This window comes from Podarcis cretensis, assembly GCF_951804945.1.
Source record: "Podarcis cretensis genome assembly, chromosome: 1".
In the NCBI taxonomy this organism is placed as follows: domain Eukaryota; kingdom Metazoa; phylum Chordata; class Lepidosauria; order Squamata; family Lacertidae; genus Podarcis; species Podarcis cretensis.
The window spans coordinates 54,591,178-54,612,510 of record NC_137170.1 but is presented as its reverse complement, the minus strand read 5'-3'; the positions used below and the strand labels follow the sequence as shown (position 1 = coordinate 54,612,510).

At 46.8% G+C, this 21,333-nt stretch overlaps 1 protein-coding gene across 1 annotated transcript; it reads left to right on the top strand.

Moving 5' to 3' along the window:
• The first annotated feature begins 386 nt into the window (after window positions 1-386).
• Window positions 387-21,129, top strand: LOC307201743 (1-aminocyclopropane-1-carboxylate synthase-like protein 1). Its single transcript, XM_079951111.1, has 15 exons — window positions 387-2,225; window positions 4,837-5,453; window positions 8,876-8,935; window positions 9,699-9,769; window positions 11,457-11,526; window positions 11,641-11,707; window positions 12,115-12,212; window positions 13,286-13,363; window positions 14,612-14,712; window positions 15,888-15,977; window positions 16,975-17,020; window positions 17,557-17,698; window positions 18,756-18,898; window positions 20,298-20,451; window positions 20,673-21,129. The coding sequence occupies exons 1-15, from the start codon at window positions 1,571-1,573 to the stop codon at window positions 20,969-20,971; spliced, it is 2,691 nt and encodes an 896-aa protein (XP_079807237.1). The 5' UTR covers window positions 387-1,570; the 3' UTR covers window positions 20,972-21,129.
• Window positions 21,130-21,333: the final 204 nt, after the last annotated feature.

The window sequence follows — 21,333 nt, the reverse complement described above, 5'->3', positions numbered from 1 at the left end:
GGGTGGCGTTGTGGGTAAAACCTCAGCGCCTAGGGCTTGCTGATTGCATGGTCGGCGGTTCGAATCCCCGCGGCGGGGTGAGCTCCCGTCTTCGGTCCCAGCTCCTGCCCACCTAGCAGTTTGAAAGCACCCCTAAGTGCAAGTAGATAAATAGGTACTGCTTTCTAGCGGGAAGGTAAACGGCGTTTCCGTATGCTGCGCTGGTGCCGGCTCGCCAGAGCAGCTTCATCACGCTGGCCACGTGACCCAGAAGTGTCTCCGGACAGCGCTGGCCCTCGGCCTCTTAAGTGAGATGGGCGCACAACCCTAGAGTCGGACACGACTTGGCCTGTACGGGCAGGGGTACCTTTAACTTTAATAAAAAAGTACTCCTAAAATCAAAGGAAGTGTATGTCAAACCTCCTAAACCAGCATAGGAATATAATGCAATCTTCTTCTTCTTTTTAAATGGAACATCAAGGTCTGTGTATGTAAAAATTATCTGAGTAACGACTGCACCTGCCATAGGCTTTACTTTCTGTAAAACCAAGCTGTATGCACAGATGCGTAGAATCGCGACCTGTTGTACTGTGATCATAAAAGTCATAATTTTTGCCCATTTCTAGCGTATAATTATCCCTGAAACAGGCGGGCTTTTAAAAAGAGAAATAAAAGCCAGGCAGATCTGGCTTCCTATCCCCATTCCTAGAAGTTTCAACCGCTGCTATATATTGCGGCGTTTTCGGATCCAACACTGAACTGTGCCGAGCTTGAATCCTACCAGCGTGTGCACAGAACGCGCTTCTGAACAACCTGCAAGCGTTAAAAGCGCGTTTTCTCATCATCACAAAGACAAGGCAAAGCCTCTAGAGGCCGCAGGATCTGGCAGAGACTCGGTGTCCTTCGCCCCCTCCTGTTACTTATTTGCCCGTTCTGGGAAGTTCGCCTTCTCCGCAGGGCAGCTGGTTCCGTCTGCTCCGGCCAGCGTTCGCATCTTCGAAAGGGGTCGGCCCTGAGCCGCCTGCGAGGGGCGGAGCTTTCCCTAAGCACCGCCCCCTGGTGCCTTCGCGCGGCTCCGCTTTGTTTAGCCCAGCCCAGCCTAGCTCGGCCGGGACGGGTGATTGACACGGACCAAAGTTATCCCGGAATAAAGGAAGCACGCATGTGCCATCACACCGGATGTGAACATGCTCATTTGGCCTCCTCCGCCTCCATCACCCGGGAGCTCGCTTTGTTAAAAAAAAAAATCAGAAGGGGGGGGGGGGCAACAATCGTGCCAAGCCGTGCCAATCCGGTTTATTTCGCGCTGCGGCTGCCGCAGCAGGACAAAAAAAGAGAGGGAGGCAGGATAAATGCATTCGCCCCTCGTCCCGCTTCCTAAAGACGATCCCCGACAGTAAAGCTTTAGCACCAATAAACTGAAGCGGGTCAAATCCGTGCCAGCCCCAGATGAGGGTTTCAAGCACTCCTTGCGCCTTGCCGGCCGCTTCTCCCTAATGCTCGTCCCCTGCGCTTCCTGCCGCTGTTGGGGAGCTGCTGGGCTTCCCCGCGCCGAGGGGGCGGCGGCAGGTTCAGAGGCCGGGGGTCGAGCATGGATTTCCGAGGGAAGAAGTACGAGCGGGGCAGCAACTGGTCGGACCCCGAGGTGGTGGAGCTGCTGCACTTGTGGGCCGACGAGTCGGTGCAGGCGGAGCTGGAGAGCTGCCTTCGGAACCAGCACGTCTTCAACCGGATCGCCGAGGTGCTGCGGGAGAAGGGCATCCACCGCACGGGCGACCAGTGCCGGGAGAAGATCAAGAAGATGAAGCTGGAGTACCGCCGCATCAAGGAGAACAACAAGGCCCCTCGAGGGGGCAGGACTTGGAAGTTTTACGACGTGATGGATCGGGTCCTGGCCAGCCGGCCGTCCCTCGCCTACAGCGCCGCCGCCGCCGCCAACAGCAGCAGCAGCAGCGGCGCCTTGCTGATGGCGCAACAAGTGCTGCCGCCGGGGAGCCTGGTGGAAAGCTACCGTCCCCACTTGGCACCCTCGTCGGCTCTGCCCTTCCCGCCCTCTCAGCCCCCGGAGCTGATGGAGATCAAATGCGAGGAGGTGGATTCCGAGGTGGAGCAGTGCTTGACGCCGGAGCCGCCGCCTTCTCTCACTTACCAGCCGGGGGGCTCCCCTGAGGAGGAGAGGGCCTTTTTGGACGACTCGCCCCTCTCCAGGCTGGAGATGCCCATCGAGACCAGTGTCTCGCCCTCAGGTAGGACGGTGGCGGCAGCGGCGGGCTCGGCTCACTTAACGTCGACATGGCAAGGGCCTCTTGGTCACAACAGAGCAGGCCCCACCCGAGACATGTTGGCACTGGAGGGGGGCATCACATGCTGCCCCCCTTCTCTCAAGTCAAGGTACACAGTACCCAAGGCAGGTGAAGTTAGCCTAGCGCCCCCGAGGCAGACAATCCCACAAGCACCTCCTTTCCTCACAGTAAAAATACAACAATACATTAAGTAACCAACCATTTGCTGTCCTGCCAGGAGCTAACACTGTTTTTGTGGTGCGTGTTAGTTATGTCAGCAGAAGATCGGAAAGCAAAGAATCCAATTTCTGAGGGATCTGGCTTTCAGAGTGGTCAGTTACAATCTTTCCTTTGCTCTATAAAAGATAAGGCATATGCTCCCCACCCCCCCAGCCAATCTGTTTTCCCAGAGAAGGAGGAACCCTCTATTTTAGTTACAAAACTGTCATTTTTAATCAAGTGCCTTTCCCTGATCTCTCCAAAAACTCCCAGTCCTTTGATGCCAAGCCCCTCTTTCCTGCATTGAGACTAGGTTTACCTGTCCTCTGGTTTTGTAATGCAGCATAATTTCAGCCTCTCTCTCCCCCCTCCCCTATAACAGGTGTGTTGTGTCCATCCCCCTCCCCCAATTCCTCCAAGGGTCCTGATGTGCTGATTTGAGAAACTTTTATCCTATCTTTATCTGAAGCCACAGAACATTGCCTTGGGCATGTTTCAGGCAGAAAGGCAATTAAATAAATAAATGGTATACTTTGGGCCTCTGAAACACTCTGAGGCAACGAGTTCTGCAACTAAATGCCCTTTGCAGTTAACAAATAGTAACCTGAGTTTACAGAATGCTCACTTTCTTGGAATTGTCCCATGTGTGAAATGGGGAACAATGCAAAACAGTAAACTAAATCCATGACTCAAACTACAAAAAAAGGTTTAAAATAGAGGTTTGGGTGATTTCTGGGTGAGACAGGCTGCTTTGGATCCTGGAGCAGTGGCGGACTTTGGGCTTAACATTTCAGTGGCACCTTGTGCAGCACCGAAATCCCCACCTCTCACCTTCCATTGTTCATCATTATAGCAGTGCTTCCTGTGGGGCCCTGTGACTCCACAACTGGTTATAATAATAATAGCAACAATTTATTATTTATACCCTGCCCATCTGGCTGGGTTTCCCCAGCCACTCTGGGCGGCTCCCAACAGAATAAAAAAGGGATAAAATATCATACATTAAAAACTTCCCTAAATCCACCTCTGCCTGGAGTTTTAAATGCCACAAAGCAAATAAATAACTCTAAATGCTGAGTCTACAATAATACCTCTGTTCAAGTCACCTTGCATGAGGGAAAATCTATACCATGAACAGATGTACCAGTGTAGATACTTAGTTTGGCATCATTGGTATCAGACTTCAGAATGTGAGCTTCCACACCATCCATTATTTGGAACCATTTATAATTCTGACTGGTGGCTTGCTGGCATCCACCAAGATTGATCTCCAGCATCGGTGATTTTAGAAATTGAAACAGTGGGAGCCACATGCATTGCAGGGAGTTGGCCTAGATGGCTCTTGGAATCCCTTCCAATTCTACAATTCTTCCAACCCTACAATATGATTCTATGTCAGTTTCTGTAACTTGTTTGAAGCACGATGCTGAATGAGTTGCATCTGTATATCAGGTACTTGTTGCAAAAAGTTAAAAGGGTGCATTTCTGGATGTGCAAATTTCATGCTAGGAAACATTAGGAATAGAACTGAAAATAAAACTGCCAATACCATAGTGCCACTGTATAATGTATAAAAATCTATGGTGTGACTGTAACTGCGTACAGTTTTGGACACCTTGCCTCAAGAATGATATTTGAGAGCTGGAAAAGGTTCAGAAGAGGCCAACAAAGGGGCAGGAACCCTTATGAGAAAAGATTACAACATTCAGAATTTTAGTTTAGAAAAAACTTGAGTAAGGGAACATGATACGGGTGCGCAAAGTTATGGAGAAAATGGATAGGCAAAAATGTTTCCTTCCTCTTACAAGATACTCCAACTTGGGGGCATTCAGTGAAGCTGGGCATTAGAAGATTCAGGACAGCAAATACTTCTTCCCACAGGAAACTTCCCACAGGAAACTATGGGATTTGCTCTCACAAGAGGCAGTGATGGCCACCAACTTGGATGGCTTTAACAAGGGATTAGGCAAATTCGTGGAGAATAATAACTACTAGCCATGATGACCTTCAATGTGGGAGACACTAAGTGTCTGAATACCAGTTGCAGGGAGGATACTGCTGTTGTGCTCAGGTTCTGCTTGCTGGCTTCCTCCAGGCAGCTGGTTAGCCACTGTGAGAACAGGATACTGCACTAGGTGGACTGTTGGCCTCACCCATCAAATGCTGCTTATGTTGTGTTGATTTATCAGTATCCTTACAAGTTTGGTTTGCTTTGAGATTCTGCTATGGACAGGACTGATACTAATTAAAGGCAACGATGGCAGACGGTTCAAGCAAGTCTGACCGTAGTCAAGAAGTGTGAAATGATTTTGTGCCTCAAAGGAAGGAATTTCCCTTTATCTGTTTCCTCCTTCAGGTTTCAGTGAACCCAACATGGCTTCGTCATCCCGGATCCAAAGTCTGGGGCCACGGCCTGGCTTTTCCACCCTGCACCGGCTGCGGAAGAAGCGGAAAGCCCAGCGGCTGAAGGATCCCCTGGACGCGCTCTTGCTGAAGACCCTGGCGGCACAGCGGGACATGGAGGAGCGCTTTCTGCAGATGGAGGAACGGCGGCTCCAACGGGACCTGGAGGCGGAGGAGCGGCGGATACAGCTGGAGCAGCGACGCTTTGAACTGGAACGGGACCACGAATTCCGCATGTTCAACGTCTTCGCCCAGATGCTCAGCATCCTAAAACAAAGCAATAACGGCTCCTTTGCAAGCGGGCTGCCCCAGGGCATGGACCTTAGCCAAGCGTTTTCCGATAGCACTGGGGCAGGCGAAGGGGCACAGCAGGAAGTGAGGACCACACAGCTGGTGCGGCCCGTCTTGGACAGAACAGCCTATGTGTTTGATTTCTGCAACCATAGTGATTTCCAAAGCAGCCCATACCTCTCGGTTCGAGGCAATATTGCCAACATCTTCAGGGGGTCCACAGAGGAAGGGTACAGGGCCTATCATGCCGACAAGTATGAAGAGGACAAAAACCCCACGGTGAGTAAACTCTGTTTCTGCTGTGTGCCTTCAAAAACAAAAATTATTATTTAAGATGGTTATGGATTTTCCACGCAGATCAAGGTTCAGCATAATCAAGGAAGAGCTCTCTGCTGCAGGAGCTTATATTCTGACGGGTAATAATAATAATAATAATAATAATAATTTATTATTTATACCCCGCCCATCTGGCTGAGTTTCCCCAGCCACTCTGGGCGGCTCCCAATCAGTGTTAAAAACAATACAGCATTACATATTAAAAACTTCCCTGAACAGGGCTGCCTTAAGATGTCTTCTGAATGTCAGGTAATTCTTTATCTCTTTGACATCTGATGGGAGGGCGTTCCACAGGTCGGGCGCCACTACCGAGAAGGCCCTCTGCCTGGTTCCCTGTAGCCTCACTTCTCGCAATGAGGGAACCGCCAGAAGGCCCTCGGCGCTGGATCTCAGTGTCCGGGCTGAACGATGGTGGTGGAGATGCTCCTTCAGGTATACAGGACCGAGGCCGTTTAGGGCTTTAAAGGTCAGCACCAACACTTTGAATCGTGCTCGGAAACGTACTGGGAGCCAGTGCAGATCTCTCAGAACCGGTGTTATGTGGTCCCGGCGGCCACTCCCAGTCACCAGTCTAGCTGCCGCATTCTGGATTAATTGCAGTTTCCGGGTCACCTTCAAAGGTAGCCCCACGTAGAGCGCGTTGCAGTAGTCCAAGCGTGAGATAACCAGAGCATGCACCACTCTGGCGAGACAGTCCGCGGGAAGGTAGGGTCTTAGCCTGCGTACCAGGTGGAGCTGGTAGACAGCTGCCCTGGACACAGAGTTAACCTGCGCCTCCATGGACAGCTGTGAGTCCAAAATGACTCCCAGGCTGCGCACCTGGTCCTTCAGGGGCACAGTTACCCCATTCAGGACCAGGGAATCCTCCACACCTGCCCGCCTCCTGTCCCCCAAAAACAGTACTTCTGTCTTGTCAGGATTCAACCTCAATCTGTTAGCCGCCATCCAACCTCCAACCGCTTCCAGGCACTCACACAGGACCTTCACCGCCTTCACTGGTTCTGATTTAAAGGAGAGGTAGAGCTGGGTGTCATCTGCATACTGATGAACACCCAGTCCAAACCCCCTGATGATCTCTCCCAGCGGCTTCATATAGATGTTAAAAAGCATGGGGGAGAGGACGGAACCCTGAGGTACCCCACAAGTGAGGGCCCAAGGGTCTGAACACTCATCCCCCACCACCACTTTCTGAACACGGCCCAGGAGGAAGGAGCGGAACCACTGTATAACAGTGCCCCCAGCTCCCAGCCCCTCTAGACGGTCCAGAAGGATGTTATGGTCGATGGTGTCAAAGGCCGCTGAGAGATCCAGCAGAACTAGGAAACAGCTCTCACCTTTGTCCCTAGCCCGCCGGAGATCATCAACCAGCGCGACCAAGGCAGTTTCAGTCCCATGGTGAGGCCTGAATCCCGATTGGAAGGGATCCAAATGGTCCGTTTCCTCCAGGCGTGCTTGGAGTTGTTCAGCAACCACCCGCTCAATCACCTTGCCCAAGAATGGAAGATTTGAGACTGGGCGATAGTTGGCCAAATTGGCCGGGTCTAAAGATGTTTTTTTAAGAAGCGGTTTAATGACCGCCTCTTTCAGCGGGTCTGGGAAGGCTCCCTCACAGAGGGAAGCATTCACCACCCCGCAAAGCCCATCGCCCAGCCCTTCCCGGCTCGCTTTTATCAGCCAGGATGGGCAAGGATCAAGAAGACAGGTGGTCGGTTTCACTCGTCCAAGCAGCCTGTCCACATCCTCGGAGGTAACAGATTGGAATTGATCCCATATAACAGGACCAGACAGAACTCTAGCACTCTCCCGCCCTGGCCCTGCTCCCACTGTGGAGTCTACTTCCTTCTGAATCTGAGCGATTTTATCTGCAAAAAACTTTGCAAAAGCATTGCAGGAGATCTTGGGGTCCCTACCAGGCCCCGGTGGTACAGGTGGTTCCGATAAACTGCGAACCACCTGAAAAAGTCTCCTGCTGCTGTTTTCTGCAGATGCAATGGAGGCGGCGAAGAAGGGTGAAGAAGGGTGTATGAACAAAGGATAAATCTGAGCACGTGCACTTACGAAGCCTGGGCTTCATTTTGGTTGGGGGTAAAAACTAAGACTGTAATCCTCTGTATAGGTATGGGAATAAGCTGCATAGAGTTCAACAGGATCAGCTTCTCTCAGTATTGGGCCGCCCAGGATTGAAGCAAAGGCTAAATGGGAAAAGGTGGCTTTGAGGAGGAAAAGGGGATGGAAAGTCTTAATTGAGGCATCCCCCACCTCCTGCCACTCCTTGGAGAATTTAATATAGTGAGTGAACAGAATCCTCCTGTTATTTAAAAACAGCTGTACATCCACCCACCCAGAGAAACTGGCAGTTACATGCACGACTCCTAAATTTACACAATTTACATAGCATTGTATCTTTTGATAACTTTCCTGGAATGAATGTTAGCCCAAGGGGACTTATAATTATGTTTTTTTTACAATTCGGGGGCCATGTTATCGTGAACACTAAACCACAGTCTAACACTATGTAGATGAGTCTCCATGTGCCCAAGTGATACACTGGACTAACATTTCTTCCTCTTTCCTTCTCCTCCTCCACATCCATGGGTGTAGCCAAGTAAAACAATATAACTAACTAACTAACTAATCACATTGGTTCTGCCCCCCCAACAAAAGTCCTGTCCCCCACCCCCCAACAAAAATCCTGCCTACGCCAATGTCTTTTGCTTTCAAATAGGTTAGCATGATGTATGTTGAACTGGACTTGAAAGACTTGGGTTCAAATCCTTAGTGGGTAATTTTGGACCAGTAACTATTTATCAGCCTAATCTACCCCCCAGGGATGTGAGGGGGAAAATGAGATCTGTGTACACCACAAATTATTAGAGAAAAGGCAGTATACAAATGTAGTAAATAAATAAATTACCTGGGTAAACATGGTGACTGCCCAAGCTACTGTCTCCAAGAAAAATAGTATCTATACTTACTGACCTGCATTTTCTTTCACACTGTATGAATGATGAAGTCTCTATATATGAACATAAATGAACGGCATGAAATGATTTCGTTGAGGAATATGAATATGTGTCGTGTAAATGCATGCAAATTTACAGCTGAAGCCTCTCATGTAATTATACAAAGAGAGGAATCTTGGATTCAGAAACATTCACAAGTGAATTGAAGAATAAATTACATACTATTTGTTTATATGCCTGATCTTTAAAAAAATCTATTTCCCAAAGTGCTCATTGGCCCCAGTACTTAAAGGAACTCTGGTTCACACATTTTTTAACGGGGTAATAGCACGTCAGGTAATGTGAAATACATATACATGCAGTGATTGTTTTTCTTAACAATACTTCTGTCTCTGTCTCCAGGGCATCATTAATTTTGGCACCAGTGAAAACAAGCTGTGCTTTGATCTGATGTCCAAGCGGGTAAGAGAATCATAAATGTGCTTGATTCCTGAGCTGTGCTCTTTCCCTTCCCAAATCAGTTAGCCCTCAGAGGCTTAATTTTACATGCTGAAATATCTTGATATGAATACTTGTTGACCCCTTTCTTTTCCATTTGTGCCTTTTCTAGAGTAGTGGTGGTGGGAACATGGCACCTCTCTTGGGTTTCTTACAGTCAACCACTTCCAAATATTGGAGAGAACTTCCTGCCCTATTCCTGGCCCAAGCCCTTGCTTTCCTAGTATGCATGAATTTATCTATCCCCAAAACAACTGGGGGAGAAAGTGGGCAAAGGACCCAGAAGAGGATTGAGACAGGACTCTGCAGGGGAGCCGCACCCTTTAGAAGGATGAAAATGTTTCCCAAGCTAGCAACCTTACACCTCCTTGACCAAGCTTTAAACAATAATAGAAATCAAAATTATTGTTGTTCTTTTAACTTAGGGCGTTTCTTTGACTTTCAGATTCTGGGTACTTCTAGAGACAATGTCTCTTTCCAGAATGAGAGTCCTCTTCTGATAATAATGTTTCAGGAGCACTAGCAGTGTGCCTGTTCCCGTGAAAGGAAATGGGATGGACTTGCCTTGCTGACCAATATAGATTTGCGTGTTTTGGATTTTATAACTTGTAAGACGAATGCCCTCCAGCAGGATGGGAGCATTCGGTTCTACAGGTTTGATTCTTACCTTTTCCAGACCAATTTGGCTTGCTTAATTATTGTGCCCTTTCCTTCTCTTTGCTAATAGCTGACGCAAAGTGACATGAACGTCATAGAACCTCCACTGCTACAGTATCCTGACTGGAAGGGCCATATGTTGTGAGTAGTAACTGCCCTGTATCTTTTCCCCTTCGTAAGTATCTTCACCCTATTTTCTGCACCTACAAGGAAATTATTATCCTGTTCTGCAGGAAATTGCAGGTGCAGTACAAGCAATAAAGAGAGCCTTTTCCAGGCAGGCAAAGTCAGATATCTCTAAGCAGGTCAGGATCCCGGTCAGCTGCTCTGCTGAGCTGTGAAACATGTTTCAGCAGAGAGCTGGGGCCATCTAGAATCTTGAGATTTGATGTTGGTTGGTTATGCCTATACTATTTTTCTAGAAAAAGAGGTGCAGGAACTCACCATGAACACCTCCCTTGTCTTAGAATGGCAATGGTGCCCATTTGAGAGGCGCCAGAACTGAATTCTGGTGAGTTCCAGCTGGGAAAAAAGCCCTTCCTCCCCGAGGAACTGGCTGAGCTGAATTAAAGTGCCCTTCTGCAGGAGGGGCTGTTATTGGGGGAACACCCTAAGACTGTGAGAGCCCTGTGGGAAGTGCTGAAAGCCATGCTTACCCCCTCCATGGGCAGCTAGTATTTCCCCATCATCTTTATATTCCCTGAGGTAGTGGAAGGGGCTGAGAGGTCATGACAGTTCTGGAGGAGGAGGAGGAGTATTTTTTAAAGTGCCTGAAATGGCTACATGCTATACAAAAATAAAAAAATAAAATCTATGATTGTTGTAAGTACCGAGGGTGATGTAGTGAGCATGGTTGTGTGCATGTGTGTATAAGAAATCAGAAAATAAAATACATAAGGGGTATGGTGGTGGAAGGGTGTGCTGAATTATTTCAAAATAGCACCTCAAGAGTGCAATGGACTGTTTGCTAACTGTGTGGCATGTGAAGTCTTTGTGCCTGAGGTCGTCTCTTTAATATAGTTGATAATTTTAATAACCATATATTCTGATAACACATTCATTCTCCGAAGGCTGTTGTGGGCATAACTTGGGTGCAGGGGAAGCTATGTACACTACCTTGGAAGAAAAGGAAGGAAGGAAGGAAGGAAGGAAGGAAGGAAGGAAGGAGCTAAAGAGGACTGTGGTAATACCCAGGACATGCAGTTTGAACTGGTCCAGCCAGGAACATAACATGTTTGTAACAGGAAGGGCTGATATTCTCCTTTTCCTCAAAGGAGCTCATCTCAAGTATACCAGGGAACCTGTGCCCCTCCATTTGTTGCTGACTACAGCTCCAGCCATTTAGAGCCAGCATGACCAACAGTCAGGAGAGATGGGAAATGTAGCACAACAACTTCTGAAGGGCCATCTCCATCCCACCAGGATATGGTTCTTTTAAGCAGGGTTGGGGAGTCAATAAACTCCAGATGCTGTTGGACTCCAACTCCCATCAGCCCCAGCCAGCATGGTCAATGGTCCAGGATGATGGGAGTTTTAGCCCCACATCTGGAGAGTCTTAGGTGCCCCATCGCTGCTTTTAAGCATTTTATACCTTCAGTTCTCATTGTAACCAGACCTAAAGTGGAAATTAACAATAATAAAGTGCAGGATTTTGTGGCATCTTATGTGTGTGAACAACGGAAATGTTTTGCGCTGGCCCAGTAAAACTTTATCCTGTTTCCATGCCTACTGCATAAACCTTCTCTGTGTTCTGGAATGCATCCTGGTGGAGAGCGAAGCCTTTCCTTGGGAGAAACTAATTCCATGGTTGCTTTTATATCTCCTTCAGCTTGCGAGAGGAAGTGGCTCGATTTTTGACCTATTATTGCAAGGCACCTGCACCTCTTAAAGCAGAAAATGTAGGTCAATTTACTTCTGGCTTGTTTGTTCTTTTAGTAATGTATTGGCACTCATATTGATGATTATCCTACCCTAAATGGGAGTAAACATCTATCCCAACATGTCTTCTGCAGGTGATCATACTGAATGGCTGCGGCTCTCTGTTTTCTGCTTTGGCTACTGTTCTTTGTGATCCAGGGGGTAAGTGAGCTAACTAGAGAAATATCGGGTGGTATTCAAATTAATGACTCAGTTAGGTGAATTTTGGTAAGCCTATTTTGAGCAAAACATAGTTGAATACAACCCTTAATATATGGATTTGTTGGTTGGTAATGGAGCAGGAATATTGCAAAGAATAGCAACAAAACTGCTAATGTTTATGGTCGTATTTCTGCTGGGTATTCTTCTTTATTCCCTTGCCCATTGTACTTGCGCTAATTAGCTACATTAATCAGGGCAAGTAAAAGTTAACTTCAAACTGGTCTCTTTGGACTCGTAGAAAGGAACTTTTCACAAAGACCCTGACCTCAGCTGCATTGTCCTAGCTGTAAACTTCAGGGGCACAAATTGCAGCAGTGGGATAACCAGCTTTCTTCTTTTGATTTCAGAAGCCTTCCTGATCGCTACCCCTTTCTATGGAGGCATCACCCAAAGTGTGTTTCTCTATGGGAACGTGAAGCTGGTCTATGCCCATTTGGATAGTCAGGTAAGAAGGAGAGTGGACAGCCATCACATTCTATAACCTAGGGGTCCGGATGTGGACTGAAATTTCCATCTGTCCCCATGCCAGCATGTCCATAACATCTGGGGGCACCATGTTGGCTACCCTTGCTATTGTCCTATGGCATTTTCTGGCAGCAGGCAACTTTACATATCTTCCTCACAATTCACTTGAGCAATAGTTGCTAAAAAATGGGTTCAGGCTCCAAGTCACGGGGAAAGTTGGGTATGGGTTGCCAAACTGGTTGACAGAGAGGGAAGTATTGCACACAATATATATTTGGTTTTTCTGAGAAGACAAAGTTTCTGAACAGAAATTACCTGTGTGTATCCCTACAGGGACGCGGGTGGCGCTGTGGGTAAAACCTCAGTGCCTAGGACTTGCTGATCGTAAGGTCGGCGATTTGAATCCCCGCGGCGGGGTGAGCTCCCGTTGTTCGGTCCCAGCTCCTGCCCACCTAGCAGTTCGAAAGCACCCCTAAGTGCAAGTAGATAAATAGGTACCGCTTTATAGCAGGAAGGTAAACGGTGTTTCCGTGTGTGGCACTGGTGCTGGCTCGCCAGTTGCAGCTTCGTCACGCTGGCCACGTGACCCGGAAGTGTCTTCGGACGGCGCCGGCTCCCGGCCTCTTGAGCAAGATGAGCGTGCAACCCTAGAGTCGGTCACGACTGGCCCGTACGGGCAGGGGTACCTTTACCTTTATCCCTACAGTAAGAAGTTTTGGAACACCTTTCCTAGAATATGTTTGCTGAATTTAAGGCTTAAGTAATTTGGGCTGTGAAGGCTGCCTTTGCTTGTATCCAAATCAGCATTCTGGCATTCCTCTGTAGAGGTCCACGAATATCCCTTCCTCAGTAGAAGTTGAACTTCAGCTTCTGTGAATGGCTGCTCAATTCATGATGTCACTGGGAAGTGTGTAAACCATTCTTAACTCTGTAATAACATCCAGTTGAAGGGAGTGGAGTCCTTGTTAAGACTTCTTGAGATGTGCAGCACAAATAGCTTTTGTGCGGTTCCGAAAGGCTTATGTGCTCAGCCTACTCTTTAATGCGTTTCAGGTCACTGGCACCTGCAACCGTCCGTTCCAGCTCACTGTGGAAAAGTTAAAGAAGGCCTTGCAGGATGCACAGTCAGAGGTGAGCTTGCTTCATCTTACAGTTGCTGAATCTTCCAAGGCTTCATTGGTGGGTGGGGCCACAGATTACAGGGATGTTGTGGAATATAATACAATAAACCTTTAGATTTTGGGGTAATTCAGTGTTGTGCTAATACGGCTGTTCTGCCAGGGCAAGCATTTCTGCTTGCCTGATGGAACAGTCTCCCCCGCACACTGTTCTGGGGTTTTTCCCAAGCTCCCAGAGCGGATTTAGGGGAGGCGCAAGGGGAAGCCCCATTGCTTGTGGGAGTCTTTGCGCTGGCTTCTGCTCACGGGCCAGGTTAGCTGAATCTGGCCCCTAGTTTTGATTCATTTCAGTGGTCCAGGGTGGTCTAAGTATAAGCATTGTTGGGGCCAAGTGTGGTAGAGGCTAGATGTATTATGGTGTTTTTACTGCTGCATTACAACTTTGGAGCTTTGATAGACAACTATTTTATTACAGCATATGGCAGACATAGGCAAACTCTGGCCCAGCAGATGTTTGGGACTACAATTTCTATCATTCCTGACCACTGGTTCTGTTAGCTAGGGATGATGGGAATTGTAGTCCCAAACATCTGGAGGGCTGGAGTTTGACTATGCCTGCCATATGGGATAGTATGAATGGACCCATATCACTTGCTTCTGCTTCTTTTGACAAAGTTTATGCTCTGTTTTGTTCTCATTTGGAAAAGACTTCTGTTTTTTGAAGGATACCTTCCTACCTCTAATAGCTTCCTTGATTCTGCTCATTAGCCACATTGGCATCTTCTTGCCCCTGATGGAGTCTTTCCTTTATCTGTGATGTACTTCCTAGCTCAGTTTGTATGAATGAGATTTTGAACAATCTCTAAGTATTTTGGTGAGATTTGACACTTTCCACTTCCCCATTCAACTTTCTTTTTACCGATTCCTTCAGTTTTGGGATGTTTCCTCTTTTAAAGCCAAATGTGGCTGTGTTGGATTTTCTTGGCAATTGTCCACTTAACATCTATGGGGAATTTGATTGCACTAAGACATTTTTGATTTTTAAAATATTGTAAAGCTATAAAAGAGAATTCAACCAAGCTCCTTTACTTTGCTACATTCCATGATGCATTGGCAACAGGCAGGTAAAAGCAGCCTGATAATGAGGGTCACCAATGTTATAAGCCAAAGTGCCTCAGGACAAGCAGGTTTCTCGACAGGCAGTATTTTATATAAGGTCCCTTCCTCTTTGTGTTTTACAGTTTGATGCTTTTTTTTACAGGGTGTCAGAGTAAAGGCTTTAATTCTCCTGAACCCCCATAATCCCTTGGGGGACATCTATTCTCTCTCTGAGTTACATGACTTCTTGGAATTTGCAAAAAGGTATGATCTAAGAGTTTGTTTGGAGATGGCTAGTCCAACAGACAAAATATTGTAGGCTGGGATGAGTGAAAATATGCATTTTTACATCTGCCTAGGCTACATGTATTTAGTTTCTGCAGAGCAGGAGTAGGGAACCTTTGGCTTGTCAGTTCACATCAGACCCAGCAAGCATGGTCAATGGCCAGGGATGATGGGAGTTGCAGTTCAGCAACATCTGGAGGGCCAGAGGTTCCCCACACCTGTTGTAGAGGATGAAGTTCAGCTCAAAACTCAACATAAAAGTTTAGGGACATTTTGTAGGGTGAGGTGGTACTTGAAGGCAAGAGTTGGGTGTGACACTAGACATATTCCCAGAAGGAGCTTTAGCTATAAGGGGCAGCAAAGGAGAATTGATGGGGTGCCATTCAATGGTGCAGGAGGTCTTCATCTACTGGAGAGTAGTGGAGCTGGAGGAGCAAATGCCATGACTGGGGGTAAATTTCTGGTTCCATTCCATTGATATTGCTTACTCTTTAGAAAGAACTAGGAATGCCGGGGGAGAGTTACACCTGTGTAGCATCCTGGTTGCTTCCAGATGACCTATTTTATTGCACATTCATCCTGATTTGTTCCCACAAAGTTTGCAAGGTTGTATATCATTGGTCATTTCTTGAGCATTCCCTCTGATTTGTTTGCTGGGATGCCTATATGATGTTGTGTCAGCAATTGTTACTGCCCAGTTTTCATTCAGTTTCCCATTGTTTTCCTTATCACAAAATGTCCAATTTTAGTGAGGATATTGCCCAAGAGAGCCAAATCAACTTTTAATTGCATGGCCTGAATTTGGCCATATGTGATTGAATGCCAATAAGATTGAACCCACCCGAAAATAGCAACAATCTGAAAGTGCCCCCTGTTGTTATCAGCAAGCTGCTTTGCGTGTCAGTGAAAGGCAGCCTTTTCGGTGGGAAACCTAATGTCTATGAAGGTTTTGCTGCCATCTTTAGTAATGGGAGAGCAAATGTGGCTACTAGGTGTGATGTTTTTACTTTATTCCTGCTGTCCGGTTTTGGGAGCATTGCCCTACTAAATCCTCCTCTCTAGTGGCAGCCGGTTGAACTGTGCCCGCTTCCTGGCAGCAAGCAGTCTCTCTACTCATTGCCAAAAACTCCAGTTTTTCCTTCCTCTCATTCTAGGCATGAGCTGCACGTGATAGTAGATGAGATCTACATGCTGTCAGTTTTTGATGATTCTGCCACATTCCACAGTGTGCTTGAAATGGACAGGTAAAAGCATCTTTAGTGCTTCTATCACCTCTTAATGGGGGTCGCCAACACTATAAAGTTTTGTGAAACAGAAAAGCGGCACTGAGCAAACACTTTCACATCACAAACTGCTATTTAGAGTCCTGATGGGTTAAACGTTGGCAGCTTCTACTGGCAGCAGTGTGATACATTCCCTTTTTTAGAGGCTTGTAACGGGGGGGGGGGGTGCTCTCCATGCTTCTGCACCACAATATCTCAGGGCTTCAAAGGGTTGCTTTCTGGCACAGTTTTAACAGTAGCAGCACTGTGAGAATGACTCTCTGGTTTAGGGGCGAGGAACCTGTGGCCCTCCAGATATCGGTGGACTGCAACTCACATCATCATTGTCAGTGCTGATTGGGGATGATGGATGTTTGAGTCCAGCAACAGCCACAGGCTCCCCACCCTGGATCAGCTCCATGGAGGAGAGGAACAATGTGCATACAATTGTCCCTGAAATTCTTTTGCATGTCTGTGATGGTTGGAGGTTTTCCTAAATGTGGTGTGGATATACGCAGCTTGAAGGCAGAGTGGAGAGACCTCTTTTCCAGGTCTTCTGGTGAATCAGAACAGTAGGGAGCCCCTAAGCAGATAAGAGAGGTGGATTTAGGGCAGTGCGACTGGCTTCACTGCTCTGGGCACTGAGCCTAGGGGGCGCTGCAGGGCGTCGCAACTATGACATAGTGAATTGAGCAGAACAGAAGGTGAGAGGCGGGGATGACAAATTTTGGTCTCATGCTGCTGGAATAGGAAAGACCAACGTCCAGCCTTTCAGATAACATAGGTGACGCAGGGGAGGATGAAGAGGAACTTGGACTGGGTGGGAACTAGAGACACTTGCAGTTTCCTCGATAAGTCTTATTGGGTGCCCTTGGGAACCACACTGGGGACTGTATAATTTCTTCGGGTGTTTCAGAATACCCTAGAAGCCTCGTTGATTTGTTGCTAATATATACATATGCATTCTCTTTATGCACAGATTTCCTGATCCGCAGAGGACCCATGTGATGTGGGGAATTACTAAGGTGAGTGCTTTTTTCTTTTCTTTTCTATCTTATTTTCATTTTCAACTTTTACAAATATTTTTAACAAGAAAAACAAAATCTTTCAAATCTCATTTACCTTCCCCTCTACTTCCCTACCCTCATTTCTGCAGTTACTTATTTTATATCTTTTTTATTCCTGCATATCCAGTTCAAGTCTGTTTACTAATTTTCCCCATGATTATCTCTTACTGCATGTGTTTATATCAATCCTGCTAATGTTTTGATTTGTTTACAATGTATCTTCAAATAATCAATAAATTGTCCCCATTCTGTTTTTAAAAGTCTCTTCTTGATTTCTCATTCTTCTGGTAAGTTTTGCTATTTCTGCGTACTCCATTAATTTTAATTGCCAGTCTTCCTTTGTCGGAACTGTTTCTTCCTTCCATCTTTGAGCATAAAGATGCATTTTTTTCCTGATGCTCAGGTGGTATTATTTCAAAAGCCTGGGCCATGCATGAGAGAGATTTGTTTATTCATTGTTGGCTCAAAAGACTATTAATTTCTGGCCCCTGCAGGATTTTGCTGCTGCTGGGATTCGCTTTGGGACACTGTACACGTTGAATCAAGATGTTGCCAATGCTGTGGCTTCCTTGTGCTACTTCCACGGGGTCTGTGGACCTGTCCAGTACAAAATGGCCCAGCTACTCCGAGACAGAGGTGAGGCCAAAAATGTTACACAACCCCTCCCTGCTCTGTTCTCCCTTTGAGAAGGGAGCTTTGCCAAAACTGCAGCTTTTGCCTGTCCAGGATCCTCAGGCTGTAGCATGGAGATGGTTGCCAATTCAGCAGCATTTTCAATTAAAGCATTAAAATATTGCACTGCCAACAACAGCCCTTTGCATAGCCTTCCCACTACAGACACAGCAATGTGTGGAGTAGGAAGTGACGCCACATCCCCAAGATCTGCACATTTGGTTGGACATGTGAAACAGCCCCCTTTGTGTGTACAGCTCCCATGAGATCTGGAGCTCTGCTCAATCCAGGGCTCCAGATTACATGGGAGCCCCACCTGCCTACAAGTCTACTCGCTTGGGGGATCCTTTCAGACATTCTGCCTATGTTAGAGTTGGCTTAGATCAGGCATAGGCAAACTCAGCCCTCCAGATGTTTTTGGCCTACAACTCCCATGATCCCTAGCTAGAAGGACCAGTGGTCAGGGATGGTGGAAACTGTAGTCCCAAAACATCTGGAGGGTTGGGTTTGCCTATGCCTGGCTTAGATGGACCTCCTTATATTTTTATGTGTGTATCTTAAGATGGTTTTCATGTGCACACCTGAAATGTGACCAACAGGAAATTGCAATGCATTGCATAAACTGACAAGGCCCTGAGGATTTTGCATCATGTTTTGCTGCTGCAGTAGTTGATCATACAGAAGGTGAGAATAAAGAAAAGAAGGCAACGGAGTGAGACCAACATTTCAATACAAAATATGGGCAGTGTTGTGTAGATCTTGCCCACGTTCTTCTCTGTGGGATGCTTTGTGCGTGCACATAGTTCGCCTGCAGCACCAAGTGATGATCGGTGTTTGAATGAGTTGCTGCAGATCAGCTTGCCACAGGCAGAACTTCCCTATATTCTTGAATGGCTTCAGATGCAATGCTTTTCAATGGAGTCAGTTCAAACGCTGAAACACCAGTCATCAAGGAGTTGAGAAATCAAGCGATTTTATATGTATGTGTCTGAATTGCCTTATGTCTCTTCCTCTTGGCTAGACTGGATCAACCAGGTGTACTTACGGACCAATCATGAAAGGCTGAAAGCTGCCCACACTTTTGTAACAGATGAGCTCAAGACCCTTGGGGTTCCCTTCCTGAACCGCAATGCAGGCTTCTTTGTATGGATTGATTTCCGAAAGGTCAGTGCTCATTAAAGGAGCCCCTGCAGGATCAAACCAAGTCCCTCTATTTCAGCAGTAGTGGGTGTGACCTGCAGGATCAAACCAAGTCCCTCTATTTCAGCAGTGGTGGGTGTGAATCAAGCAGACATCCAATGTTATGGATTTCAGAAAGATCTGCCTGGTGTGTGCGCACATACTGTCTCACTGGCAAGGCATTGCTTTATTTTGTAAAAGCAACCTCACCCCCCCCCCCCGCTGCTGCCCCACTTCGAATAATTCATCTCCAAAATTATCCTTTGAAAAAGCTTACTCAGAATTTTCTGTAGAGAAGTAGCATTAGTTGTTTCAATTCAGAAACACATCTCGAGATCTTTTATGAGGCAGTGAAGTAGTTTTCTTGGGTCCTGTATGCCTCCTTTTCCTAGGTTTGCTTTTTTTTTTTACAACCGTAGCATTTTTGCCTTTAGGCGACTGCTGATTTTTTTTCTTTCTAAGAGGGTTTCCCTGAAGAGAGACTCGGCCATTTTGTATTGCATTCATATGGAATCTTGTAATTTAATTATTTAAGAACTTAATTCTTTAAGAACTGCTTTTAGACTGTTCTGCATATTCACTTTGACTATAGATTTGGGGAGGACTTGGTACTTTTGTACACCATTTTGAAGACATTTGTTGGGAAGTAGTTTATAAATCCTTATATAATTAAATATTCCCCAGTCTGATGGGTGCTTCCCTTTCATCATCACAGCCAAGAGAAATAAACTTGCAAAGATTGTGGTTGACTTTCTCATTCCATTGGTGGAAGATGGAGTTCCCAGTTCTCTGAAGTCTTCTGGGAGCAGAGCTGTCTCTCATTCCCAGAAATAGGAAAATGCCTCCCTTATAGCTTCAGACCTTTTTTTAAAAAAATCTGTCCTTATTTTTAGTGGGCAGGGTCTTTTTGCATGATTCTAATTCTATGGCTGGGCAGAAGGCAAGTCTGGATCTACTAGTAGATCCATGGGTAATTTGCAGTAGATCCACATGATGTTTCTGACTCCCAAAAGTCTCTCTCCCACACATACACACATCCCTGAGTGATGTTGCCCCTGACTCCTGTTGGTGGATCTCAAGGTTCTATTAAACAGAGTAGATCCTGAGGGTGTGAACTCAGCTAATGAATCCCGTCTGCAGACGCCTTGTGTGGTGACTTTTCACGACAGAGCTTTCCACCCCTTCTCCTCCTTCTGAAACTGAGGGAAGGGGTGTCGAGATTTTCCCCAGAACAGCTTGTGACGGGGGAGAGGGGGAATAGTTTCATCTGAGAAACCAAAATCCTTGTTCTGACAGGACGATCAGAAGACTGTGGCATTGAATTGTCTGTAACTCCTTCTTGTGAGTCGGAGCTTACTTGTTTCTTCACTCCTTTACTCCCTAGTACTTGCGAAGAGGAACATTTGAAGAGGAAATGCTGCTCTGGAGGCGCTTCCTGGACAACAAAGTCCTGCTCTCTTGTGGTAAAGCTTTTGAGTGCAATGAGCCTGGCTGGTTCCGCATCATCTTTTCGGACAAGATACATCGGCTGCAGCTAGGTCAGTGTTGTCCTTCTCCTATCTTCTCTCCCAGCTGGTGACCCAGCATGCCAAACCCACCAGTAAGATACTGTGGCCTGATAGCTCAGACCTGTTAGTTGGTTCTCTTGAACTGTCAGTCACTGCTTGGTTGCTTCAGGACCATAGCTCTCCATCTGAATCCAGCTTTCGTTCCAACTGGTGAGTTTTTCTCTCTCCCCCCCCCCCTTCCTTTCCTCCAGGCATGCAGAGGGTCCGTGAGGTTCTGGAAGAACACGAGCATGGAATCCTGAATGAAGGTAAAGACCAGCCTTGTGAGTCTGACTCGGAAGGCAAAGCGGACAGCGCAGACGAAGTGATATTTGTGTCCCACCATCAGGAGCCAGCCTCAGCTGGCGGTTCCAACCTCGGCGATCTCATTGGCCTCCTGCAGCAGCAAATGCGCTCGTCTGACTGGCTGCAGAAGAATACCGTGGAACAGTTTGCCCAGGAGAAACCAGAGGTCTATGATGTTTTCCGCAAGTTGGTGGGGAAGCAGTAGACAGTTCTGGTGCCCTTCCACATGGATTGCCGCTGAAAGTTCTTGCTGCTTGGCTTTGACTCACCTAATGATATATATTCCATATAGCAGGAAGCCGTTTGTAAACCTCCTTCCTGTGGCCATCTTCTCATCATTCTATTAAACTGGGGCCAACTACAGATGGGTGGCTTTTATTCTGTCTCCACCCTTTGTGTTAGTTTTAAAATTTTTGTTTCTAATGACCAAGCTCATGCTCTCTTGTGCAGACGGAGAGAGAGATTTTATCTTTGTTTGTACTGCTTCTGGTTCATCTTCACTCGTTTTCAATTTTTACCTCTAAAGAACTTCTCTCTCTCCTTTTTTTATTACATCTTCCATGACCT

Excerpts from the sequence above, each read along its gene's own strand:
- LOC307201743 (XM_079951111.1), top strand. The coding sequence starts at position 1,571 with ATGGATTTCCGAGGGAAGAAGTACGAGCGGGGCAGCAACTGGTCGGAC. Across the intron at positions 8,936-9,698 it reads TTGATCTGATGTCCAAGCGG|CTGACGCAAAGTGACATGAA; the intron begins GTAAGAGAATCA and ends CTTTGCTAATAG. Across the intron at positions 18,899-20,297 it reads TATGGATTGATTTCCGAAAG|TACTTGCGAAGAGGAACATT; the intron begins GTCAGTGCTCAT and ends TTTACTCCCTAG.